The sequence below is a fragment of the Cyrtonyx montezumae genome, unplaced genomic scaffold, assembly GCF_038088225.1.
Source record: "Cyrtonyx montezumae isolate F1298 unplaced genomic scaffold, pur_monq_1.0 scaffold_17, whole genome shotgun sequence".
Classification (NCBI taxonomy): Eukaryota; Metazoa; Chordata; class Aves; order Galliformes; family Odontophoridae; genus Cyrtonyx; species Cyrtonyx montezumae.
In genome coordinates, this window is record NW_027071903.1 from 26,431,052 (window position 1) to 26,458,924 (window position 27,873).

A 27,873-nucleotide genomic window follows, 5' to 3' on the forward strand; every position below is an offset into this window, starting at 1 on the left:
CAATGAAAATATATTTAGCCTCCCTTTAAAAAGAGATGACTCCAGTATTCTCCAGTATTAAATGGTAATAATAGTAAAATCGTACGCAAGACAAAAATATTAGAGTCTAGCATGCTTGCCGTTTAATAAGTTCTATTCCAAACTTATATTACACGTATCGATTTCAACTTTGTAAATACTGCATAATCTTAAGCTTTGAGTTGTCAGACAGCGATAAAAAACAATCAAGAAACCATACAGCCTTTTTGTATCGTGAACGCCATTCGTTTCAAATATTACTTGCTAGTAAAGTGCTGCTACAAGCAAAACGAAATTGTTAGTGTCTATCAAAAGCACATGACATTTTAGTAATATTCAAATGGCATTTGTTCTGGCAAATAGTGAAAAGCTAAGACATGGTTGTTTAACCATCCAAAACCAATTCAGTATAAATAATATTGGTTTCCAATAATTCTATCCTAAAAGGCACGTAATAATGTGCCAGGAGTTTGTTCAAGTGAGCTTTTATGTGTAGAGGTTCAGTTGTGCTTTTAAATAGCTACTGATTCAGTATGACCTTGCAAGTGGCATTTGTGCATGTCCAAATATCTTCTCACAAATGAATCTCACACTCTGAAGGCAACATTTTGTCAAGATTATATATATCTATATAACTATGCTTAATGATCTCTATAGATCTACATAGATATACACATATACATGTATTCATATATACACACACAAAAGGACATCTTCTGGAACAGCAGCAGAAAGTGCAGTCTATTCTGTTTGAATTGGCTTCATAACATAAAGTTTTATAATAGTGAAGTTTTCAGATACAAATCGTCTTGGGGTATGTGAGATCCAAGTGATTACTTGTGATAATGCAAGTGTCCCATGTTCCTTTCTTTCCTTACAGGCTGTTTCAAGCTCACTTCACTTCCAGAAGAGATGATTGGCAAATTATTTTCCATGTGATACTGAATAAGATGACCCACGCTATCAAATATATGGTCTTTGGTTCTCACCTAATGAAAGAAGCAGAAGAATGTAGTTAAGGTTATGTTGTGTTTATAAGTGGCTGGATGTGAGCCTAGTTCATTAAAGTCAAAATGCATTTAAGCCACTGAACTCAACGGAGCAGCAGGATCTTTAGGCTGCAGACAGCAATGCAGACCTATCCTTTGACTTATCATTAGCTGACATGAAAATTGGAGGACAAAGTTAAAGAGGCTGGAAGTACAGAACCAAAGAACTGTAGAACAAAAAAACCTTTCTTTCCTCCACTCCACAGGAAAGTGACATTTTTCCCTAACTCCGACTGAGAAGTTGTTTTCCGATTTATGTCTCATCTGAGGATTTTCACTAAAAAGTGCTCTTTTAGTCCTGAGCAGAAACAGGTAAAATTCAGCTGACATCAAACCAGCCCTTCATTTCATGTATCCAGAAGTATGTTACTAAACCTTATTTAATGTTACAGTTATTTTTCCTCTCAGTAATATACTGACAAAACAAGGATACCTTAAGTGTGCTCACTAATTATCAGCACCTGGACTAACAACAATATTTAAGTACCTCACTTCTATTTCCAAGGTCCTTCAGTGCATAGAAGTTATTGAATTGGACTTTAAAAAGCTACTGAAGTCGCCCACTGGCTCAATCTAAGTTATACTGAAGGGAATCAGATCAATTCCGTGTCTAGGAAAGCACTCATGCACTGTGATTGAAACAGAGCTTCCATCTCTAAAATGTTCATACCTTGCCCTCAGGATCCACCAAGAGAAGATGCTTTGCTTGCCCTCCCTGAAGTCCACTGAGGACATACTGACCAGGTGACGTCGTGCTCTCTCGCACCAAAAAATCCCCATCGTTGACTAAGAGGCCCTCTGCTGTTTTCCTGTTTAATTTGCCATGGTAACAATCTTCATTCCTTAGCTGTTGTTTTATTTGTGGCAGAACGCAGAGACCAGCTGTGTCACTTGTGGCACACTGCTGCACACTTTCTGGTAACTCTGAAATGAAATGGAACATCTTGGACGCTTCTAGAACTTTATCCTATAAAGGAAGAGAGAGACTATTTCTATAGCTTTTTAAAAATTCTAATGATTCAGTCCTGAAGCTGTGATCAGACCAACCTTGCACAGTTGTACTATGCAAACATGAATGCTCACAATCCTCCAGTGCATTCGATAAAATTGCCATATGTTATGTTTTTATGATTTTTGTTGGGAATGAATAATAAGGTGTTACTGTGGTGTAAAGCACGGTGTTAACAACAGAACCAGGTTCTGACTATCCTGGGAACGGGATTAATAATCTCATAATACAACAGAAATCATAAAACCATAACACCATATGATCTCCAACCATACCTTAGATGGATTAATATTGGGTTGCTAGGCAACAGGGATTTAAAAGTAAACATTTTTCTGATGCTCTACTGCTTTTGATTTGTATTTCTTTGGTTCTACTGAAGTGAAATCTTCCATGTTAAAAGGAAAATAAAAATTTGGTTGTTTTTAGCCTTCAAGATCTAGTCTTTCCTTCTTCCTTAAGAAGCTCTGAAGAGGTTATTATGGCTCATTGGGAGAACTGTGTTGAGGGGCTCCAGCTACGTGCAGGAACGTAAGACAACATGGCCAGTGTAGCCAGAAGGGAAGGGTTACAGCATGATGCATCTGCTGTGAAAAAACAAACAATTACTGAATGTACTAACAAAACTGTGTGGTTTGGGATATAGCCAGTCAGACTGCAAATGATTCACAAGCAGGATTTTTCTAAGGAAAATAAAAGGATACCACTTCTTCAATGAAACTGTGCAACTGAGGGGTCCTCAGGATATAGCCAGTTCCTTTTACAGCATAACATATGCCTGGGTTAGAAATGCCTCAATGGTCACAGATTTCATTTACAGTGGATATGATACAGTCCTCAGCCCCCTTTTTTGTGTGTGGAGCCAACAATGACAGAGAAAACACTCTGTAGGAAACCATAAGAAGTGATTAAATAAAGGATTTGCAATAGTGAGGATAATCAGTAACAACTACATAGTCACCTAATGGATATCCACCACCTGCAGTCTTTAAATCAAGACTTAATTGGACTTATATTTAATAGACGGCACTGATCAAACAGTCTGCTTTGGATGTTATGATGTTCGATGGTCAGATCTTTTGTGTAAGAATTAAGAAAAAGTGGTCATTGTGTTCCTGCTTTGACCTTCCATGCTTATTGCATATGAAACAAAGGCATCTGAGGTCATTTCCAGTGAGTGAGTGGGATATGAGTGTACAGGAGGGCCCTCTTCCTTGAGGCACAGTATAGTCCCAGACTTTCATGGTATGTTAGAGACTTATTGAATTTAAGAAGCAAAAAAAACTCCAAACAAACAAAACCCACCAGGAAGGACCCCCTACCTTCTATATTTCCAAACCAAACTCTCCATCACATGGCTGACAAGTGCCCCCTTTTCAAAGCTTAGAAAGATACAGTATCAGAAGAATAACCTACTTGTGTGACTGAGTGGGCTCCCATGGATCTGCGTTGCTGCTGTACCACCAGCTGTACAGACTGCAGGTTGCAGGGCCTGTGTGTTGATGTAACATGGATCATCAAAAAGATCTGTCCTGTAGGCTGACTTCAATAATGCTGCATCTTTCTTTGTCTTCTGTGATCTTTCACCACAAGGATCTGCAATTTGTATACAGTATGGACAGATTCCTTTTTTATTTCTAAACTCAAGTTAAAGTAACTGTGAAAAAATGAAGTATGAATGCTGTTGTTCTCATATATCCCATGAAAGTCATTCAGAAGGAAAACAAAAATTGGCAGATGAACTGGTTTTTCTCCTATGGCTAGAAGGTACTTGAATTAGAAAGAAATTTTCCAAGATGTTCCACACTGGTTCAGTTCTGCTTTAGTTAATGTCAGCACTAAATCCCCTACTGATTGAAAAATAAATTAATACATATGACTCTACAGAGACACAAGCTGTATGCATTGTTTGTTGCAAAGCCCCTTCCTTCCCCTCTGCACCACAAGTTCTGTGGGAAACTGAACGATTCTGTCTTGCTATTCTGGTGGAGCAGAGAGAAGGAGGTCAGTGCTTTTGTGGCACTGCCTGGAGAGCCAAAGCCACATCTGTCAGGTTAGAATCCCAGCCTAGAAACAAGTTAACAGAATATTCCCTGCAGGATATGAAAATAATGCCACTTCAGCTAGCCAAACAGCACACATATTTTTGCTCGCTAACAAACATTTTAGTCATAGATGTATTCATTCATTCTTTGATTTATTCACTCTCTCACTGCAGGAATAATTTGATTCTCTTTTCCTTAAATCAGAAATAACTCAAGGAATTGAACCATCCTCCTTAAACAGTGTAATCCATCTCTTCATAGCAGTGCAGGTGGGAATTCAAAAAGGATGTCATCATGCAGTGAAAGAGATCAGTTGGGAAAATACATTCAGGGCACCAGCTGTAGCAAATAAAAGTCCAGAAAGGAATGGAGGGTGGTGATCCCTTGGGGTCCCGGAGAGCAGGTTTCTCTAAAGTGGGATTGGTGTGGGCCACAAAGATCCCCAAGGAGAGGGAGGGGCACAGTTAAACAGAAGCCAGTGACACTAGAATCAAGGCCACAGCCTCCACTGGAACAGAAATTCAATGCTGACAGTTGGGCCTTATTGCATATTTGTAGGGGAAAGGGATATTTTCAGGGAATGTTAAAGCAAAGAAATATCTTCCTTCTTCAAGGCATATGAAAGAATAAAACAACAGAGAACTACTGTACAGTATCATGACAAGTAAAATGAGTATGTTTGCCAGCAGACAAGACAACAGATTAGTGTCCTTTTGAAAATCTGTGAGGCCTTCTCGTCTGTCCTTCATCTAGGAAACCAGAAGTGACCTACTTGGTGACCACTTTTCAGCACTGTATTGAAAGCAAAGGGGCATCCCTTCCAGCCAGTCTGCCTTGGTTACTTCATGAATATGCGTATGAAGTAAAACAGCACATACCCATGGTTCTGTTTTCTTCTGGGCAATTTTCATATGTATTGATGAATGTCGGGCTGCCTGTCTGCAAAAAATCATAAGAATGATCACATAAAATAGTTCATTAGAAACCTCACATGATGTTAAACATTCATGTACCAATACATCTGGTGGGGAAAAAAAAAAAAAAAAGAACAATCAAACTTTCCCATCTCCCCAAATAATATTTCCACCCTATGAAAGGAAGGCAATTGCAATTACAAGTTGCAGGATAATTCCTTGCAACTCTGGAGAGCTTTGGAAACAAACTCAGGATTGTGGATACTACCAGGCCCACAGCAGGGATTTAAGATAACACTGGAAAATAAACGGAGCATGGGAGAGAGCCTGGGAATAGCTGCCTCCACAGGCAAACCACACCTAGGAACAGCAGCTTCCTAAACAACACCAACCAGCTGCCAGGAGGCATGTTCAAATGTGCACCCTCTAAGCAAAGATGGTGCCTGCTTCACTGAGTGAGGAAATGCTGGTGTATCCAAGAACTAACATAGTGGACTTAGAAGTCTGTACAGCAAGTCTGAAGTGTGCAGGTTTTACTCCCTAATGGGAAGTTCCTGACTACCTTGAGCAAAAGCCATCTCTTGCTACCATTTTTTTTTTGTAGCTAAGCAGCTGAATTAATGATGTCTCGTCAAACATTCCAGACAAAATTAACGCTGTATATACATTGCAATCAGTTAATGTTGTATGTATAGGCTGTAGAGCATAATGGACAGGAGGAAATATATATTGGATCACAGAACTGAGAGTCAGGAAGTCCCAGATTTTGTAAATGGTCTCTTAGACAAGTCATTTGGGTCTATTTATTTCCTTCTCACAGCTAACAAGTTAACAAGGGAATATTACTCCATCTCCTAAAAGTACTCTAAGGACAAACCAGTTAATTGCATCCCAAAGCACTTTCTGAAGATTATGTACTAAACATGATTAAACTTTGCCTAAAAAAAACCCTTTCCCAGGATAGTCAGAACACGGTTCTGTTGTTAACACCATGCTTTACACCACAATAACACTTTATTATTCATTCCCATAACAGGGAAGAGCTTTATCAGAAGATGTACTTACCAAGCAATGCTGCTTTTTGCACTGTAAAAAACAGCCAGACCTTTGGTCTGCTTGCACTTTTATTCTCATGTCTAATACACCACCAGCAGGAGGCTCTTTCCCTGGAATTTCATTGTAATATTCATGATCCTCCCTCTCCTGTAAATTCCCAGCTGATCCATCAACACTCACTGCCTCACTGAAAAAAATATGGAAATAAAAGCAACTGATGTTATCAACTGCTTTCTAGTGTAGGCAAACACCCCACGCTTCCATGCATCACATGGCACACAGATTAGCCCTACAAAGGTTGTAACGGAGTTTGGGCCTCAAGTGTCAGAGCTGTTCATTTTTTCCATTTAATTCTCTCCAAATTAAGAATGGAATCACCATGGTTCAGGCTTCAGGGAAATTGTCTTGGCACTGGACAGCCCAGATCCCTGGGATGCCAATGCGTTGTTCACTAAGGTGTCCAAAGTGTCAATGATAAGAGTGATTCCTCTGGCTTCTTGTCTCAACTGTATAAATCTAGGGATGGAGTAGGGGGTGATACAACTCACAAAAGAAAATTAAAACCTCATGTGGCATTTAGGCAGACAAGCCTGCAACTGCTTCAGAAAAACAAACATCGCTACAAAAAAATGTAGTCATCCCAAATGAAATGCACTCTGATTTTAATAATCAGAAACAATACCACTATTCTGTTTCAGCTTGAAGAAAACAGCGAACGACACAAAGCATGGTACCCGACATTTTTCTTAAGCTAAAACAGAACGATGATAGCTTAAATGTACAGCTGATACACTGCAAAATAACTAGGTGCTTCCTGTACTGTCTCCGGTCCCAAAATAAAAAGCTCATATCAAATCTTACTTCTTTGTTTAACAAGAATATAATTGGATAAAAGGCCTTGAGCAGGAAAGAGATAAAGTTCAAGTAGTTGATTATGTGATATGCAGTGCAAGTATTTGATTATGTGATTCATAGTAGTTGGAGGTGGGTGACTCATTCACACAGCAATATCTGAGTTCTATCTGAGGGCCATTCTCAAAGACTGGCTACGGTTTCAGCCCAAGGAGGGAATTTAATTAGCATCTTCCATTTCTCCTTTCTGCAATTTACTCCTGGCATAACCTCGCAGAGTTATAGCAAAGATTCTTCCTGTGGCTGTTGTCTCCAGGGTAAACAGAGTATTAGCAGTGGAATGCCAAGAAACACTATATGACAAAACAAATGTAGCCTGGAGGTGGTACTGCTGGCATGGAGTAAAAACAGTTTTATTCCATTGTTTCAGGCACTGTACCAGTGATTCTGCCTGTACACTGATTCTGGTTTTCAGGAAGCAGCTAGATGACTTTACAGCTTTATCTGCTTCTGAGAGGTAACAAGGGATTAAATTCAGCATCACTAAAGGAAAGACTGAGAAAAATATGGCCCCTTCGAGAGAGCTGTAAGTCAGACCAAGAAGTGTGTGCCCAGCGCACTAGAAATAGGGAACTGCAGTCTGAAAATCAGCCTAGGTCCCACACTTTGAACAATAGGCCGAGGACAAGACTTCATACTACAAAATGACAAATGGTGGCTGGGTTGATTTCAGTATACAAAGCTGACTGAAATCACACCAGGTGGAACTGCAGGTCTCTGCCAGGTCACGAGCAGAGCAGCAGAGAGGTGAATTACAACTGCTTGCATCCCCAGCACAGACTTTCCACAGCTGCAGCAAGCCTAAACTTGGCACAGCTCAGGACTGAGCAAAGTGTGCACTGTATTTATAGAGCAAAACTTCCTCACTTCATTTACCCTGCCCAAGTAAGGACAGGATAATTGGAACACTTGTTCCATTTTGTTGCATCACTTGAAATAAAGTGGTTTTAACTACGCACCTGTACAAATGTCACTGGAAATAGTGGCGTTTACTGGAATAAGCTGATGTTACTCTACCATTCTGTACATACAGCATGTATTACAATTAGCATAGGTCCAGAATGCATAACCAAAATATCTTATTTATGGGTCATTTTTGGATTACAATTGCTCTCTGAAAAATACTGAAGAGAACTGTCAGTGAAGTGACTAAGAACATGCTGACCTTTCATTAGACGTCACCAGGCTGGATGGGTTCTTCAGATACTGTTTGAACCGGAGCTCAAAAGCCTGCCCTATGGTGTTTATCACCTCCTGTGCCATCCCATTGGGACACTCCAGTATGTGGCATGCTGCAAAGAGACACCTTGATTTAATTAGGTAAACATCCTTTACACAAAACAATAAAAAATAATAATTAAAAAAATAGAGTCAAGCTATATTCTTTACAGCAGAAAAGTTGAGCATGAAATTATGTATCTAGGTAACCCTAGGACATTAGTTAGGACTGAGATTTTTGATGTGCTAAGCATGTTGCTCTGGATATATTTTAGGCATAATATCAACTTGATAAAAGAAACTCCATTTGTGGTTTCTGCACCAAATGCCCCTGTGTCTCTCTCCCCAGGTAAGGTAGAATTCTCTTTTGGCTGCCTTAGGAAGGACCCTGTCTCAGTGCAAAGCCAGCAGCTGGCACAAGTTTAGTCTGACCTAAAGATCCCCATTAATGGGGCAAAGAATATGACATTTAGAGCCACAGCCTGCATGCAAACCATCACCCCCATCCATATGGCAAAGTTAGAAATTGTGTATAATCTTGAGCTGCTCAGTAACTCTCATTTTAAAACTCATGCAACGTATTAGCACAGATAAAGCAATTGTAAAAGCTTAAATAAAGATCTGAAAATTGGTTCCATACCTCTCTGATTAACAGGATCTTTTGCTACATATGCAACATAGTCTGTTGCATCCTTCAGGAAAGAAAACAAATGTTTTTAAAATTATAAACAACCTTACCACCATAACAAAGCAACTTAGTATACTGAGATATATTCTTAACTTTAAAAATAGGGTTCAGGAAAAACTAGAAGTGCTGCACAAGGGGACAAGGGAAAGATTGGTGATGGTGGATACTGATGCAATAATTGTGCAGGAATGCTTGTTCTTGTGATAAATGTGGGAGACCATTTCACATTCTTTGGGTTTCCAGTCAACTGTCCTTTCAATTCCATACACTGCAATGGGAGAAGAAACTCAGCTGGTGCCTCATCAGCAGGCAGCGCTGAACAATTCGTGGCTAGAAGTCCTGTGGCCCTATCTTTTAGCTGGGACAGCCCCTATTGATGTCTGTGGAATACTTAGGAGTGTGAAAAGGCTGCAGAGACCAAATCAGAAGTTGCACCATTTGTGGCATCCAGATTGACTTTCAAAGGCATCTTAGAGAAAAGGTGATGTTTAAAATATCACAGAACATAAGAGGGACTCCATCCCAACCTCTGCTGCCCGATGTCAGTCTGGTTAACACCAGGATAAATTACTCTGGACCTCGAGGCCACTGCTGAGATCAGACAATCTCAGTATAATCAGTTGTCTATTTCAGATTCTCTTCACAGCTAGTGCCGAAATAATAATCGCTTTTTCTTGTGAAACTGAAAAGGGATCTGAAATAGACAGATTAGCATTTCTAGTCATATTGCAAAAGCAAAGAGTCGCGTGATAACTCAGTGCTATAGTAAAAATGGAGAGGTAATGAATAACATTCTTTTAATTATTAAAGATGTGTTTTGTTATTTTGGATCTTTAAGGTTGAATGGAGAAAACACAACTGGCAGCTTAAAGGCATGGTTCTCTAGAGGGAAGATGCAATCAGCTGGCAGGAAACAAAGGCCCCGTCTGCAATATGCACAAGAACAAGCATTTAATAATTCACAATGAATGACACAGGAAGCACATCTTAGGGTCAGCAGATCTGTCCTAGATCATTTAAAAAAACAACAACCCCCCCCCCCCCAAAAAAAAAAAAAAACTCCCAAGGTAATATCATTAAAACAAAGAAAGCTAAATATTTCTCATGCACTTAGAAAACTCAATTTCCTTTCTTTTCCTCACAGATTTTTCTTAAGGCTCGTAAATATGCTATTTTACTTTTAAAATAAATTAGGTCTTGACTGTAACTGGAAAACTGAAGCAACTGGAGCAGTACCTGCTATTTTTATATCCTTACAATGCTTAAGTGCCTGCATGGATGACTTTGCTTTAAAATAATGACCCCTCTAGAGCAGAATCCTGGCATTCCTTAACAGTGCAGAGCAGTACAGAACTGTGCTCAGACCTTGAATGTACGCAGAGTCAGAGAGACACAACCTATGGAAGACAAGGCTGGAAATATATCCCTGCCTGAAATATGCTGAGATGTTATATAAAGACAAACTTTAGACAGCCAGCATCTAGGGCACAGTACATACTTCAGAGATAGGACAGTTCAAGGATTTATATAAATCGTTTAACTATCAAGAAAACTGGAATTTGAAATGAAGCTTTGTGACGCCCAGCAAAACAGTGCAGTGACATTTGGAGCTACCATGAAGGGTCTGCAAAAGCCAAAGGACTGTATTGCACAGTGTGGTGTGTTAGGATAGCATGAGCACCTAGTGGCAAAAGTCAGACTTCTTAAAATGCCTCAGTCATTAATGGGATCCATTAGGTCCATGTGGTGCCTCCCTGCTGGGAGCAGGACTGGCAGTGCAGAGCCTGCACGCATGTTCTGTCCCCACTTCCTTCCCCAGCTCCAGGGAGCTCCTGCTCTCAGGCAGCTCTGACAGAACCTCGCCAAGCAGCTGGGCTCCTTACATCACCCCATGGCCCTCCGTCCATCACACAGGGCTGGTTCTCAGCTATTTTCCCTTGCCTGGTTCTAAACCCAAAGAGGCAGATTTGTCATTTTCCAGTCAAAGCTAGATCTGGCTCCCACTCCTCTGTTTCATAACACAAGAACAAGGAGACATTTATCAAAACTGAAAGGCAGAGAATTCCAAACTGATTTAAAAAATACAGTTTTCATAACACAGAGTGTGAAACTCAGAATGCTGGGAACTTGCTGACATTGGAGAAGGGAACAGGACATGCTTATGAATGACAAAGTCCTCACAATAATTTAAATGAAAGATTTGGAATAGGAAAGAAAACTCCTTGCATGATAACATCAATGAGTTTGTAACTACTACACTGTGAGAAAACCCCATGACTGCAAGAAAAATAGCGTCGTGCCCATCTTATAGAAGCTTTGTCTTCAAATTCATCTAGAATTTACAGAGGCTGGTGCTGACTGCTTTTGTAATGTGGCAATGGATTACAGGGACCACGTGTAACTCCCATGTTCATACATTCCTATTTTCAGGTCCCCAAGTCAGTGGTCTTGTGAGTGACCCTAGTCTCACTAATGGGCAGTGGGAACAGTAACTACCTATCAACCAAATACCCACTGAATCTTTATTCAAAGTCTCCTCTCCCAGGCTCCCTACCTATTTTATACTCCTGGTCATGATGCAGAAGCATGGCGTACTCTGTTAGTGCTTGCAAATAAGAAGGAATGAAGTAAAGTATTTGCAGGTATTTCTGTTCTCATAGTAGCTTCATTACACCTGCAGAAGTCTTATAAATCAATACTTACTGGGTCACCTCCAGAAGCAAATGAGATGGACTGCATGTGATGGTTGGCAATAATCTGAAAAGCATGACAAATTAGTTAAACATGCCTGTGTGCATTTAGAAGACAGCAGAGCAAGCAATTAAGTTCATGACAACCCCATCTACTAATATATGGGCATATCATTTGTGAAGGAAGAAGCTAAAAATAGGAATATTTTTAGAGACTACCCATTCAAAGATCCTGAAAGGGTTTTCAGAATGAGTTCTGACACCGTTTCTAAGCTAGTGAGTACAAAGCTGCCTATGCGAGAGTTTCATAGGAGAAAAACTGAAGATACTAAACACATTTACAAATTCTTGAGAAATTAATTCAGTTCAAAATGACCAATAATCTTATTTAAATGCCTGGAGTATATAACAATGATGTTTTTACAAACAATGCCCACTGATGCTTGGACCATCTTCTCTCTCAGCACTAGCACCACATTGTCACATAGTAGAAATTTTGCTAGCCAGACGAAGCACAAACTTTCTTGAAAACTACCTCATCTCTGGAGACAGACTGTTCTTTATTACAAAATCAAGTGCAAAAGATTATGCAAATGGGAACATAATGAAATGTGGTGGCATTGCAGGAATGGAACAAACAGGACTTCCGGCTTGGAAAGGCCTAGTAATGAAAGACCTAGAAGAATTTCAAACCAGTCCTCTGAACACCTCAGTCCATGGGCACATCAGTACAATTGGAAAGAGATTTGTCTGTCCAGATTTTAATCCTGTATCAAAAAAAGAAGAACTGAGAGGGCCAGACTTCAGCTGCCAGCTCCCAAAGCTTCCTCTAGCGTAGGGAAACCCTTTGAGGCTTGCTGTAGCTGAAGGAAGGGAAACTTGGCTCCTCCCAGCCCAGGAAAGCCACCAGAGCACTCAGGACAGCACCAAGTCAGTGCAACAGGACCTCAGAGCTGTGAGCTACCTCCCTGCAGCTCCCCGGCTCCGGACTGTAAGGAAACTTGCTGCTGGCCTGGCAGAAACCACGCTGGGAGCTGAAGGGGGAATTCAGAGTGCAGCACAAAGCTCTCAGTCTCATCTGCCAAGGGAACACATCTCAGTCCCAGAGCAGACCCAGGCTGCCAGGACTTGCGCCCTGCCCCCACGGAGCCCAGGAAATCTGCACGATATAGTTGATGATGCATGTATGTTACCCAGCTGTAAGCTTTGAATGATAGCAAAGCTAAGCTCTAACTCATTATTTATATAATATTTTTTCGCTCTAGGACTGTCAGAAATTGCAGTCAAGACTAGGACGTGGTTTATTAGGCACTGTGCAGAGAGTGACAGAGGGAGAAACACTTTGCCAAGTGCTTAGAGATCCCTGGACAAAAAAAAACCAAAAACACTGTCCTGAATAAAAAGGGCACGTGTCACATCTTGAATTACCCCAGAATGCTCTCATTTTTAAAATCAGCTTTACTGGTGTGCATGGGAAGACACTGGGTGCTGCTTTCTGCTCAAGCACCCTGCCTATCTTTCAGATGTCACAAAAAAAGGAGAATAAGGCAGCATGGAGAGAAGGACACTGGTTAACATGTAGCCTACCTGCTGTGTGTCAACATTAATCAGTGTGAGGCTGTTTGTTGAAATGGTCAGCTTTATGTTCACGCCAGAAAACTGAAGGTTACTTTTGCCAAGTACCGAAGACAGAAATTTAACTGGAGGCTTTAAACACAGAAACAAAAGAATGGCATCATCAGCTGGCTTGGACAGGAGCAGAAGTATATCAGAGTCAAATTTTACAGCATCTTATTGAGAATGTAATGAGAACAAGGATTTGTTGCTTGATTAAGGGAAACAGACCTTCTGACAAATATCGTCTTTGGATTACACCTGTATGATTTTTTTTTTAAATGTCAATAATGGGGAAAAGAAGTGTTAAATAAACATAATCCCAGGAAGTTACTTGTTATGGCTAGCTAAGGAGTTCAGAACATCTAATTTTCCCAGTGAACTCTGCTTCATCTCCTGAGGATGAAGTGTTTCTCAGTAAATTTTCTCAGGTATTCATTCTTCAGCAGTGTGTTTGCTTGCTCTGAGCTTCAGTTACCAAAGGAAACCAACAACTTCCCCATGGCAGCCACTTCCATTGCTCCTCTCTGTATGCCAGCTCTAAACAAACGACAGGCCCATTCAACACTGCCTTTCTCCTTTGTTACAATAGAAATAACCATCAGGTAGCCTTCTGATGAACAAGCTCCCTTTCATTATCCAAAAGGCCTCCTACATTTTACTGGTCAGAACCAAAAAGAAAACAGTGAGCACTGCAGAAGTTGGTAGGAGCAGAGTTTTAACCCTGGTGAGAGGAACATCTTGCACAGTCCTGCTCCCTGAACAGAGCAGGCTAAGCATCGCAGCACTAACTCCAGCACAGACTGAACCTTGTGGAATCATGTATCCAGCTTATCAGAAGCAGATACAGAAAAGCAACTGCTCTGCTGAAGCTGTACTTACCTTCCGCTTTTTTATCGCTCCATTTGTACCTGATACAGCTTCACACAGCCGGCTTATTGCTTCCCTACAAATAGAAAAACACAGCACAAACTATTGGATCATTTAACGTGCATCAGCTGTAATGGGGCCAGCAACCTTGTGATTTATTGCAGTAATTCCACTTAGAAACACTTAAATCTTTAGGAAGGTCTTTCACAGTTGTTTTTCCTTCTTTTTCCCTCCCAGTGTTAAAAAGAAAAGCCTATTTAATGAAACACAATAATTCAACGGTCTGCTTTGGATTCATTCCTTTTCTTCATAAAATATACCAGCATCACCTAATGAAAGTTCTTTGTTCCAAAACAAATAAATAAAGTCAGCTAACCACAATGAAACTCAAGAGATCTCATGCCTTCAAGTCCTTTCTCTCAGGAAGGCTGGCAAGGAGCACTCCTACCTGCCTTCATCCATCTTCGTTAGAGCACCAAGGGCATGCTGGGGGAGCCCAGCTGGGTGCTCTTATGGGCTATCTGCTGTTTGAGGGTTTCTCTTTTTTTTTTATTTTAAGGAAAAAGAAAAGAAGGAAAAAAATTAAAGAACAACATTTCACCTGCACTTTTGCCATTTTCCCACACTTTTATATCACAAGAATATTTTTGCTTCCCAGCCTACACTGTTTGGGAGCTACGCCTGAACATTTCCCAGTAGTGCCCTTGCTAGATGTGACAATTCTTCCAGTATTTGGTATCTAGGCTGCCCAGAGCATCTCTTTGCCAAGCTGTGACACTCCTGGCCAAACCACAGGTTAGATATCTACACACAAGGCAAAGAAAATGCTTTGGGTGATGCTGCCAGCAGCGCTGCACCCCTCTGGGCAGGAGGTTTTTCTCTGGGAATGCTGCACAGACACTGAAGCTGGATTGCAAAGCTGCTTCTCTTAGGCATGAGGTTCTTTCATAGCACTTTGTAAAGCCACAGTTCAGAAGGGAGGTTTGGAGGTTCAGCCTCTCAAGTTTTTTTCCAAATCTGAGGTCTTTAGTTTACCTCTAGTGGGTATTTCCCAAACCAGGTGTCCTTTCCCACCCACTCAGTAACCTCTGTAGGTGCCTCTCACTTCTAAAAGCAGAAATGTAAGGCATAATGTATTGATGCTGTGTATCAGTGACAGCTAAATTTCTCACCGAATATAATTGTTACAAGCTGCTATATATTCAGTTGCTATAATACAATCTATTTTCCAAGCTTCAACAAAGCAAATTCTGATAGATGATCAGCCAGGTGATGCTTTCCTCAAACAGAGCGGCATCCTGAGGGAGGTTAGCACAGCAGCTGGGAAAAAATATTTTACTGACAGCCACTGACTTTTCACTGACTTTCACTCATTGTTTTGAAGCCAGTGGAAAAATGGTGACTGACGAAGTTGGCGCGTGCTCAGCAGATTTCCTTAACATTCCTGGACATCCTGGAGACAAGGGAAGGCCAGCTTTGCTGCAGCATGCCATGGATTCCAGGATCCGACATGACAGCCTTATCTCAGTAACCCAGCAATCACAGGTGTTACTGGGGCAAGTTTTCCATGTGCTAGCCCTGCAGGATGTCCTGGAGGCACTGAGCCAGGCTGGGAGGCAGCAGGCCAGGTAGGCCCCATGCTGCAGGGCTGGAGTAGGTGGGCTGTGAGCACTCATACCTAAAGCACCAGGCAGCACTGATGTTAAAAAGAGGTTTCCTGTCAGAGAAGGTCCTGAGAAATGAAACCTGGAGCTTGTCGATTGTCACCAACAGCAACCTGAGTGAAACCAGCCAGAAAGAAGAGAGGCATCATAGTGGGCTGCATGAGATGGATCACATTCAGATTACAAACGCAACCTTTTAAGCACAGCTTCTTTCTTTAGCTTTTTAAAACAAAGCACTTTCCTCTACACAACTGAAAATATGAAGGGAAACCCTGACATCTCTCTTGTTTAGCTCAGTGGTATTACTTTGATGGTAGAAAGGGCAAAACTAAACAAAAACTGGAATGGCATCCTGCAGGATGATCTTGCAGATTCCAATGATCTGTTTTGAAAATGAGAGCTCATCTTCTCATTCAATATTAAAGGAAATTAAAATAAGAGCCAAGACGTTAGGACTACCTGGAGCCTTCAAGTCTAGCTATACCTAGAAAGAAAACCAGATACAAACCGGAATGTGAACAAACTGGAAAAACAGGGAAGTGTTCAATTTTGGTGACAAATGAGTTCCCAAATGCTTTGAGCAGCCTATATGGAATACTCAGTTGCAGACAAAGCTGTCAGCAGCAGATCCCATCCTGGCACAAGCACATCTTGTGACTGCCCAGTTCACCCTACTGCAAACAGGAACAAAAAATAGGCAAATCATTTCTACTTAAGTTTCTATTTGCTCTCTTTGCTAAGGGAAATAATCTTCTTACAGCTGTTCCTTACTTCATATCACCAGATGGTTTTCCAGATGACCTAACAGACCTTCTCATATATTATTTTAAAGGTATAAAAAGCAGGCATTTGATAACACCTTGCTGATAGAACTGAACACCTCTAGCTTTCATTCATTTGCACAGGACAGGTGGACCAGATCTGGAACTTGCACGATACACAGGGAAGAAAAGAAACTCTGGAAATATTCATGGTGAACTGAAATTGGATTTACTGTATCCATGACTTCTTCCTGAAAACCTGCTATTAATTCATTCTTGCAGCCATTCATTGTCAGTCACTTGCATGGGCAAGTTTTTTAGATCTGCCTTTGTAGGTTTTCTACTTAACCTATGGAGGAATGTGCAACTTCGTGGCTTCTAGGATTTGCTTGTCCGTTTTACATTTGCCAATCAGAGGCAGCAGCAGCAGATGTGGCCTTGTTATTCCAGTCATGTTGCTGCTGTTCCTTTCTCTCCTCCTCGTCACTCGACCCAAAGCAAAGCACTTTGGTTTGTTTGTTTTCCTTTAAATCACACTGACTGAGATAATCTGGTGCGCTCTGCAGCAGCTCCTCTCACCTCTGGGAGCCACAGAACAAAACGAGGAGGAATTTAAATCCGTTTAGTTTAAAGTTAAAACAAAGAAAATCTTCAATCTCTTCAACAACTCGGCATCTTCTGCCATTTGAAGTGAGGTCCCTGTCTGCCAGTCCTGCAGTGCCCATGCAACTACACAAACTGACCACTGGCAGATGACACAGTTTTTTGCATTCTGTAGTGAATGGGAGAGATCTGGGTCAGCTCCCGAGCTAGGGTGAGCTCCACACTTGTGGGGCTGAGATGTAGAGCCCCATGCAACCAGATGGTGCCATAGGGATGGCAGAAGGACTTTGTGGTGGCTCAACAGCCAGCAGCAAGGTGGGCAACGGGGGTGACAATGACAGCCCCCTTTTTGGTATCCGTAAGCCTTCAGATCATCTCAGCAGTACAGTCAAACCCAGATTTCACCCTCTGGGATACGTCCTGCCACAGAGGAGGAGGCACTGGTGCTGACAGAGAGGCACTTTGTTAATTGTTTCCCCAAATGAGAGCAAAAGAAGAGCGAAGGGCTGATGTAAGCGAGCAAGCATGCTGCTGGAGATTTGCTTTTAAGCATCGAGGGCTCTGCCTACACCACTGAACAGAAAGGGATTGTGTATCTCAACAAAGTTGAAATTAATCTTCCAAACAAAGTCAGCCTTCTTCAAGCAGCCACCCCACCAGCCCTTTGCAGATGCCCCTCACCCCAGCCATGCTGCCCGGCCATTCCCAAGTTTGAGAGCTATTGCCTGGGCCTGGGACACAGACCCCCTTTTCCCAGACACGCCTAAATCGAATCACTGAGCTTGATTTAACAAAAGAAGGAGATGGGTAAGAGAAAAAGAGCCAAAGGGCTGGGCAAGGGGAGGGCACACTGGGCTCTGTGCAGGCATGGGATGGGCAGAACACCGCCACAGCACAGGAGCTCCAGTTCCAGTGCTTCATCAGAGTGCAAATGACCCACAGTGTACTACAGCTGGTGCAGAAGGGAGATGAGATTTTCTTAAACTGATCTCAGTCTGGCTTGTGTTTTCCGCAGTGGACAACAAGAAGGTATAAATCACCACAAGATGAAGAGCCGCTTGCTGCTGCCATTATGGCTTGCAGTGCAGGCAGTTCTGTGAGCTACAGCTGCAGGACTTGAAGATAGGATGGCCCTGGTTCTTGTCCAGGCTCTGCCAGGCTCCAAGAGAAGACCACTGCTACAAAATCCCCTCTTCCAAATTCCCCACCTCACAACTGCCAGAGGTCAAGGGTAAAGAGCACCCCGGAGCCTGGCTGTCCCCTCACCCTGCTGCAGGTGAGGCAGCTAAACAGTATCTTCAATTGTAAAGACCAGGAGACTTAGAACTCAAATAGACATAAAGCAGGGCAGAGAAGAGACATAATCAGAGACTTCTTTCACACCACTTTAAAACAGAGCATGACCCTTTGTATAGTGAAATGTCGTCAGAGTAAAAATATGTTTTTCTCCCCAGTAAAAACACAGATAATTAAAATGGAATCATTTCAAATAACTCCTTGGTTGTTGTGTTGTCGAGAGCATCCATGAAGTTACTTGCCTGGGAGAACAATGGGAGAATAATCGGTGCTATCGTCACTCAGTCAGTTTGTAATCGATCGAACTTTAAAGTTAGCATGCACCCAGCCCTCAACATGCAGTTTGTAAGCAGCTGAAGTTTTGAATTTCTCATACACAAAAGAGGTTCCCAAGGTCAGCAGTGGCATGGGTGTTCAAACTTTTAAGGTGGTGAAACTATTTCCATTGTTAAGTTCTCACATAGCCCTGGTTAACAAAACCTGACCATCTGGGCCAAATTTAAGTTGGCAGGTTCTCTTTAGATAATAATTCATACTCAGTATTTTCCAGATGACCTACCCAAAGCTCTGTTTGTCAGTGTAGCGATATGCACAGACCCAGCCTTGCAAATGGGAAGTAACCTCACTTCTTGACTGATGCTGTTGAAGAACACAGCACATTGGTCTGAACGCACCAAACTGATTTCTCTGAGTAGATTTCCTACTATGTTTCTCCTTTGGGTTTGTAAACAATTGGGCTGGGGGGGGAAACTATATTTGTATCTCAGACACTTCTACATATACACATGCAGGAACTGTGTGAACGCGTGCTTGTGCTGACTGTAGATGTAAACAACTGCTGACTTTGAATTTCAAACAAATCTGTCTGCTTTAGAGTGCAGTATATAAGCACTGTAGGAGTCAGGTTTTGCAGATTCTTCCTTTCAGCTGATAGCTTTGCGAGCCAACAGGCAGCTGTTTAACACTTATCTCATCATGCACCTTTCCTGACTCCGGACTGTTTGATATGAGCACTTGAAGAAGCAAAAGAGCATCTGTAAATCATCTGCCAGCAGGAAGGAAGAGCTGGGCAGCCACAGGAAGCCTAAACCACACTTCTGGCATCCTCAGCATGAGCCATGTCAGAAAAAAAGCCTGAGGAGGAGGGAACATGGACACAGCTGGGCAAAGATTCTCTGCAAGAAGCATTTGGGGCTGGGAATCAGGGAGCTCTGCTACAGGACCGTGGGTGCATTCCAGCAGCCCCTTTGGAAAAGCATTCTTGTGCTTCCTTGTAGACAAAGAGCCCCAGGTGAGCCCAGGCTCGTGACCCAGCTGCTGCTGGTACCAAGCTCTGGGTATGCCTGTACCACACTGCGACTGCAGGGGGATTCTCTCCTCATCCAGAACAAGAACTGGGAGAGAAACTCAGTCTGTGGCTGAAACAATCAGTTTCACAATAGAAATAGTCCATTGTAATGACCACATAACTCAAGTCATCACTTGGGAAAAAGCAAAGCAAACCATCCAAACTCCTATCCAAAAGAGTCTGAGGGTTTGGCACACAGTGGTGGCTTTATACAGAAATCAGTGCTCTTGCTTTTCATTCTTGTGCTGCATTTCAGTTCAGCAGTGCCTACCTGGTGACTTGTGTTCGTGTGCCAAAGTCCAGGGACCTCATTGACTGCAGTACTTCAATACAGCCCATGTACTGTGGAGAACAAAGGGAGATGGAAAGAAAGAATGGCTATGTTAATACCTGCAAGACAGGTGAGAGGAGGTCACAGAAGAAAGAAAATGTTATTTCAGTCCGCTGAATTTATGCAGAACCACAGTCCATATGGAAAATCAAATCAGCTGTTCTCAAGCAGCTTCCTAAATAGACGGAGATTTACTGAGCAGCGTACAGAACAGCGAGGAAGATACCAGCAACTTCAGCAGCATAGCACAAAAAAAGAGATGAAACACTCTGGGGACACAAAATCCAATCCTTCCCCTTCCCTAATTCTGCTCATTGCCACTGATTAGCTTGTGTCACTGAGCTGGGAGGAATACATCGATGCCGCAGCGAAATTCCCCCATGTGCAGAGGACACCTGCAGGACCACTGCGCTCAGGGGCCCTTCAGAGCAGCAGGAGGCATTACAAGGCATAAGGAAAACCATGGGCTCCGTGCTGCTGCAGGTCTGATGACAAATAACCAACCTCTGCAGAAGATGGAGGAGGCAGAGTCGCAATTCAAGCTCTTAGCAACAGCTCTCTAAGAGTCTGCACCACAAACTGACTGCTTGAAATTAGAGGCTGAGTCCCACACTTCTGTTGTATGGGGCACAGCTGAGGGCTTTTTCTGTACTTATTTGGGATTTGCATTGGACAAATTTTCAAAAACATCAAGAGCGGGATGATCTCTGACCATACAGAACCCTTTGACATTTTGCACAAACCTATGGAACACTTTCATCTTAACGAAGTGCACTAGGCTAACTCTAGCCACTGACTTTTCCCCAAAACGTCTGAGTGATTCCTTTACCATTTCTGCTGATGATAGCCATATCTCTGCTACTTAAGTACTGCACTTCACAGGGTCCGTGTTTCCCAGCTGGCATCCCCTGTTTGACACTGCACCTGGGAACGGAGCACCCTGCAACAGCCCTGCCCCGCTGACCTCTCCCACATGGAGTCACAGCCTCTAGGATCCATCACAAGGACAGGAAGCCCCAGGCTACGTGCCCTGTCATCTTGTTTTAAACAGACAGAAGAAGCATTGTGTGCAGAGAAAGGCACCATGTGTACCTTCTCTGCACCAGCCTGTCTGTGAGTGCATCCTCCTGCTGCACTCAGAGGGGCTGAATGCAGGCGTCTGCTCTAGCTTTAGGGATCTCCAGAAAGGACTGTTAAAAAGAAAACGTGTGTGTGCAGTCAAGCAGAGACTCCACAACAATGGTATCCCTGTTCTGGTTTCTTTCCAAACAGCAATGCAACCCTTGGGAGAACTCCAGAATTAGGTCAGAGCCCTGGAAGGACATCAATAAGAATCTGAAGGGTTTGCAGAACTGCTTCCTTAATGAACATTTAATGACTTTGTAAAGGATTCTGAGAGCTATCTTACTTGTTAAAGATATTCCTGCTTAACAGGAACAAAGAAAACGTGGAAGATACGCCTCAAGCCTCAGCTCATAGCACGGCACAGACCTCTGGTCCTACAGGATAAGGTCAAGCATCCTGTGAGCTGGTGGGGTGCCCCTCCATCCCTGAGAACAGAAAGATTTAGAGGAGGAGGTGAGTCATACGCTGATAAGCGAGTCCTCGCTGCATTCTGAGCAGATGCGTGGGAAGCTGCTCTAAGCAAAGATGAAAAATCAATATTAGGTTTTTGCATAAGTGACCCTGAGTGAAGCTGAACTTATCAATGATTCACAAAAAGCTTTTTTTCTTCTTCTTCTTCTTTCTTTCTTTAAAAGCCTGAGCAAGGAAGTGCATTAACATGGCACCTCCCTGCAACCCTCTTTTATTTCGTCTGAATGAGCATGGTCGGTAAGGCTGAACCCCCACATCCCAGGGCAGGAGGAACCAGCAGGGCTGGGGTGGGGGACGTCAGGGTCACACAGCCCTGGGGGAGAAACCCAGGGAGCATTCAGAAGGGACAATGGGACCCTGGAAGCTTGTTGTTAGAGAAAACAAAAGATATCTCCAAGGGAGAAAAAAAACGAAGCAAACATTACACAAGGATGATTAACCCCTCCATAGAAGAAAATACCAGCAGAACAGAGGCAGCTGCTAAGGACCTGACTTCACCGATGAAGGTAGATGCTGAACCCACAGATGCCTTGCCCTGCTCCTGTAGCAGTGACCCGTGCCCCCATCTCCCTGCATCGGGCTGGGGAGCAGCTGTCTTGCAGGAGCTCCGTCCCTCAATCTCCAAAGGGAAGGGGAGATCTGGGTATGGATTCTGCCTCCCCACAGTGCCGGGCCTGGGAGAAAGAAGGCTGCTCGCTGAAGATGCACATCTTTTCACATCTCTTTACAAGAGATGATGAAGAGTGACTGCAGATAGGATGAGGGACTGCGTGGGAGGAGATGTGAATGCACCCAGCAGGGCTCAAGTGAATAAGCTTCAGAGGCACCCTCCAACAAAGCCCCCCCTTCTCATTGCATTCCTTCCCAGAACGCAATGAGTCTCCAGCTCCAGCCTCAATGACAGCCAGTGATTCACCACCAGCAGCAATACAGCTCGTGGAGCTCCTAATTAAACAATACAGCTGCAGCATCACAGTTCCACCTATTAGTTAACAAGCTTTAATTCAAGCATCAACTGCCAAGGGCAGCTCCTACAGACCCCACAGCCATCTAACAAAGAATCCAGGTGGTAGGGTTTGCTGGCAGAGGCAATGCTGCTGCTACACAGCCTCTAACCAAAGGCATGCTGGATGCTGCTCAGATTCCCTAAAAACAATACAGCTGCCTGGGCAAAAAAAAAAAAAAAAAGATAAAAAAATTACAAGCAGCAGTATTGTGTGCAAATGAGGGTGGCAGGAATCCTTCTCCCATCCAAGCACTTTTTTTCCCAGCACCTGCTTTAACAAGGTGCTTTTGAAGTGAGGGGAAAAGATTTCTGATCCTCCTGGCCCTTCTCTCCTCCAGGGCTGCCAGGTGGGGAGCTCTCCTTTGATTTTAGTGAAGAACACCTCGAGCTTGTTAGAGATGGGGCCTGAAGGGGAGCATGATGCAGGCAAGCAGCACCCACACACCACAGCAGGGCCCGAGAGCACAAGGACCCTAGCAGATGGGCCTGGAAAGAAGCCTGGCTTTTGGTAAATAGAAAATTTCCAGGGAGATTCTGACCCTTCCATTTGTGAGTTTTCAATTTTTAAATACATGTTTGTAAATAATAAATGAACGGGGAAAAGCTCCTAAGATTAGGTATGTATGTATGTATGCATATACAGACATCTGTATACAAACACATTTTCAGTGGATGAATACACACCAATGTAAACACATGCACATTTTCCCTTGCTTTTCAGTTTTGATCTGAAAAGCCCATCCCACACCACTGCTCTGGGACAAGGACTGCAGCAGATCTGGATCCAAGAGAACCCAATGCAGTGCCTGCAGCTGTAGCACATCTGAGCAGCACACAGAGAATCACTGCCCTAAGGCAGAGGCAGTGACAGCTGCAGGATGAGGGCTGCCTGGCCCCAGCACCCTGAGCCCTGCTCGCCCCTTGCAGCTGCAACTCTGCAGCCACGAACCACCAGAGCTGATCTCCTTCCTGCACAGCTGGGCCCTCACTTTGCTCTCAAAGATAACAGCACGGGGATGAGCTCTGCCTTGGCTCTTGCTTCAGTACTGCTACTTGGGCTCTGGTATTTGCACGGGCAAGCTGGGGGAGCAGGCAGGTACAGGGCTCAGCATCCTGCATAGACCAGGTGACATAAGGCATGCGTGGCCCCTCCAGCTGCTCTGCACAGCTGCAGTCACACCACAGGGCACACAAAGAATCCCATCACTGGCACCTCTTGAAGCAACACCAGAAAGACAAATTCTGCCTCCTTCCAACTTATGGGTGACCACTTCTGACGTAAAGCTTTTCATCACTTGAGCGATTATTGCCTTTCTGTAATACCTGGTCAAAAAGCCAATGACTTTGGACACAGCACATTTGGATGCGTCTCAGTGGTGCTCCTGCAGCTGCCCCAGGGCTTGTGCAGCAGCAGAGCTGCAGAAGGACATCTCCCTGTTGTGCTGGGAGGTCCCAACCAGTCACCTCTTCGAAGACATTTTCCTGTGAAACAGCCTGACCACGGCAGGAGAACGCCCTGGAACCACAACCTGGGAGCAGCAGAAGGGGACAGCCCCTTCCCCACTTCTCCAGACCTTCCTGTCATGCTGGGCCTTGATTTTGCTTCTTTTCCTTTCTGGTTGGCGCAGTTCCCAGCAGATAACACCTTGCTGCCTCTGCCCATGGGCCCATATTGGACCTGGGAAATCCCCCTATCAGGGAACAACTGCAGCCCGGCAGGGACCTCAGAGCCTTGGCTGTGACCAGCACCATGCAACAGGCAGGTGCCACAGCTGCACACCATGACACCACAACACCAGCACACTGCCCACCAGCACTGGGAGCCCCACTGGGCACTGTTTTTTCATGCTGCGTACCACCTGTGTGCCCATGAACCCAGTCAGCCATCACTGCTGTCAAAGTACCAAGCACTCACATCAGCACTGGGCCTTCCAGGAAGCCAAGCACAATGGGACAGGCACATTGCCAGCTCAGAGACCCCCACACAGTACAAGCTACCTCCTACTGCTGCCTTTAATGTGACAAATGCAGGTGACCACACTCTGGTTTCCATTTCCACAGCTGATGACCTGGCTGACGCCCATCCCACAGCCAAAGACCTCACCCATAGGAGCTGACCTGCCTGGGAAGGCTGGGCATGGCTACGGTCCTATTTTGTTTTTCCCCCCCTCTGATGTGCAGGGTCAGAGGTTCAGAGTGTGTAGAAGGAAGCAATGGCCATTGGCTTTCCAACTGGAAAGGTCTGGGCACAAAAGTAAAACATCCAGGGACAGAAAATGGAAAACAAGAAAGCTACTGAGTATGACACAGGTGGAAGAAACAAAGCCCTGAGCCTGGACAGCATGGTCCCCTCAGCCAGCGACTGCTGACCAACAGTGACAGAGCACAGTGTGAGAAACACCTGGAGCAGCTGCAGTTGGGTGCCCTCCAGAGAAGCCGCCACTGCTCTCTGCCTGGAGCAGTGGACACAGCCCAACAGCACAAGTGGAGGGCAGCTTCTGCACTCTGCACCATGCAGAAAGGGCTGCAGGGCCAGTGACAAATGTCACAGTGTGAGCTAGCACCTGCCTGGCACCAGAGCTGCTGGGAGAGATGGGACCATAGTCCTTCCCTTCCAACACACGTTTCAGAATGACCTCGCTTGCCATGCAGCTCAGCTGTGTTCCTCCAAGAGCCTAAGGACAGACAGTGGAAATAGATGTTGTCTACCTCTGGGGATAGCCGTGCTCTTTTTAACTCCCTCAGGCCCCCAGCACAGCGCAAAATCCATCACCAAACAGGAGACACACAGGTTAAGTCGGTGACCAGGGGCCACAGAGCTGGCAGCACAAACTGCAGTCCCCTGTGCCAGCTGTGACAGAGCCCTGTCCCCACACCCAGTACTCACCCGCACGCTGTAGGCTGTGCCCGACTCCTCCGTGTGCTCCCTGCTGGGCACGAGGTTCCCCCCCAGTCTGTCCACTGCTTCTGCTGCTCCCCACCTGGTGCAGCTGCCCGTGGGCCTTGGGGTCAGCTGCAGCCCCTCCGGGCCGGGCTGTGGGTACGAGGCCGAGAGGCAGCTGAGCTCCGGCGAGGATGGGCCGCCAGGGACGGTGACGCACTCAGTCAGTTTGGTCCTTGGCACCTCCTTGCTCCCCAGGCAGAAGCTCTTCAGGCCGGGCAGAGCGGAGGGGTTGGCGAGTTTGATGTTGGCCATGCGCGGGATCAGCGCGCACAGAGTGGTGCAGGTGTCCTGCGGGCCCAGGGGAACGTCCTCTGCCAGCAGGCTGTGTGCTGGAGGGTGCGAGGAGGAACCTTTGATATTTTGCGGCCCCTCGTCCAGAGACGTTACGGAGTCGTTCCTGAAGCGGCTGTACTTGGCCCTGTGCAGCATCCCCGGGTGTCGGAGCAGCCCCACGTACAGGACGTGTGCACCGAGGCTCTGCGGGCCGCGCTCTCTCATAGCCCTGGCAGTTCGATAAGCGGAGCCTCGGGCACAAATCGCCTTCGTGGATAAATCACATGGAAATCAAGTCAAACAACGTTAAAAACAGAAACCTCTCAGAGATTTCTGCCGACTCCGTCCCGTGCGGCGTATTTTTCTCGATGCGGGAGGTTTCCAGCCGCGCGGCCGGCCGGCATTCTCCGTGCAGTCCCACGAGCAGCAGCAGCCCACGCCCAGGAGTGCCACCCGAGCCCGGGTCTACCGCGGGGCCGCGCACCGGCACCGGGCGCTCACGGTCGGGCTGTCACCGCCGGGCTCCGGGCCGCAGCACGAGCGTGTGCCGCGCACAGCACAGCACAGCACAGCACAGCACAGCACAGCACAGCAGAGCACAGCAGAGATCACGCGAGCCCCGCGCTCAGCCGCACCGGCAGAGCACCCCGAGCCCCGCCAGGCGCGCGGCTCTCGGCGCCTTCATCCTCCGCGGGGAAGCAGCAGCCCCGCACCGCTCCTGCCCGCACACGCGTAGGGCACAGCCCTCTCCCAGCCCGCAGCGGCTCTCAGCCCCGAGCTCTCCAATTCTTGCTCCAAAATCCTCCGGCGCAGAACCGCTGCGGGCTCGGTGCGGCCCAACGCGTGCCGTGCCCTCGGTGCGCGGGGCAGCAGCACCAGAGCCGCTCCCGCCGCGCTGAGCCCCGCGCGCCGCCGCCGCCGCTTTTATGAATGAAGTTGTTGGTTTTTTTGTGAATGAGCCCGGCGCGTGCAGGCGCACAGCGCCGTGAATGGCGCTCGGCGGGCGGCCGCGGCCCGGCGGCCCCCGGGGTGCTCGCGACAGCCAATCGCAGCCCGCCGCCGGCTCACGCGCCCTCAGCGCGCGAGTGAGGGGGATGGCGCGGGGCGGGACCCCGCATCTCCTGAGTGCGCGGGGCGCGGGGCGGTGACGACTTAGGAGCGGTCCTGCACCTGCAGCCCTGCCCTGCGGGATGAGGGCCCCCGGACGGTGCTGCCCCGAGGACGGTGAGGGGGGCGAAGGAGCGCCCCGCCTGGGGTAGGGCTGAAGGGGACATTTGGATGGCAGAGGGAATAATAGGACGGGCCCTCCGTCGCCAGTAGCCCGGGCGTGGCACGGCCGCAGCACGAGCCGCCCCGCTGAGCTCCCGGTGCCCCAGCTGCAGGCAGCAGCGTGGCGGTGCGGGAGGTGAGGGCGGGTGGGGCTCTGCGGCGAGGGCCGTGCTGGAAAAAGCACCGCTTTCAGCAGTAGGACGCACATACAAGCGTGAGAACAGAGCCGGCAAAGAGTGGCATTGTCCAAGGAACATTAGCCAGGGAGGGGGTGGAGGGCAAAAGAAAAATGCCTTTGTCTATTAAAAAGCTTTTTCTCAGGGCTACAAACAAGATTTCGGCTGAAGATGCTGGGAATCCAGCCTCCCCAAGAACAAAGTGCCTTTAAGCACAGGCACAAACAAGCCTCCAGTTATCAGGCTTCAGCCTTGTGCGTGCCCACACGAAGCCCGTGGGCACGGCTCACGCTTGGTCTGGCTGCCTGCAGTGCTCGGGGCCTCCAGGTTCTGCCCCCTGACCCCCTCCCACGGTGCTGCCCCGCGTGGGAACAGCCCCACACCCACTCTCAGGGGACCCGGAGGCAGCAGCTCTGTGCTGCTTCTGAGCTGGGCCTGCACGGCAGAGCTCTGCACCTCCCTCAGAACATATGGAGCAAATGGAGGGTTTCCCCCACCCCATATAAATGGCAGCGGTAGTGTTCGT

General features: G+C 45.7%; 1 protein-coding gene across 1 annotated transcript; it reads right to left on the reverse strand.

The window, feature by feature from the left end:
• SHC4 (SHC adaptor protein 4) lies at positions 1-26,293 on the reverse strand. Its single transcript, XM_065733901.1, has 12 exons — positions 25,573-26,293; positions 20,024-20,094; positions 14,093-14,156; positions 13,184-13,303; positions 11,610-11,663; positions 8,859-8,910; positions 8,166-8,292; positions 6,098-6,275; positions 4,997-5,057; positions 3,490-3,669; positions 1,738-1,991; positions 1-1,007 (listed from the first exon to the last, which is right to left on the reverse strand). Exons 1-12 carry the CDS (start codon positions 26,125-26,127, stop codon positions 852-854), a joined length of 1,872 nt encoding a protein of 623 aa, XP_065589973.1. The 5' UTR covers positions 26,128-26,293; the 3' UTR covers positions 1-851.
• Positions 26,294-27,873: the final 1,580 nt, after the last annotated feature.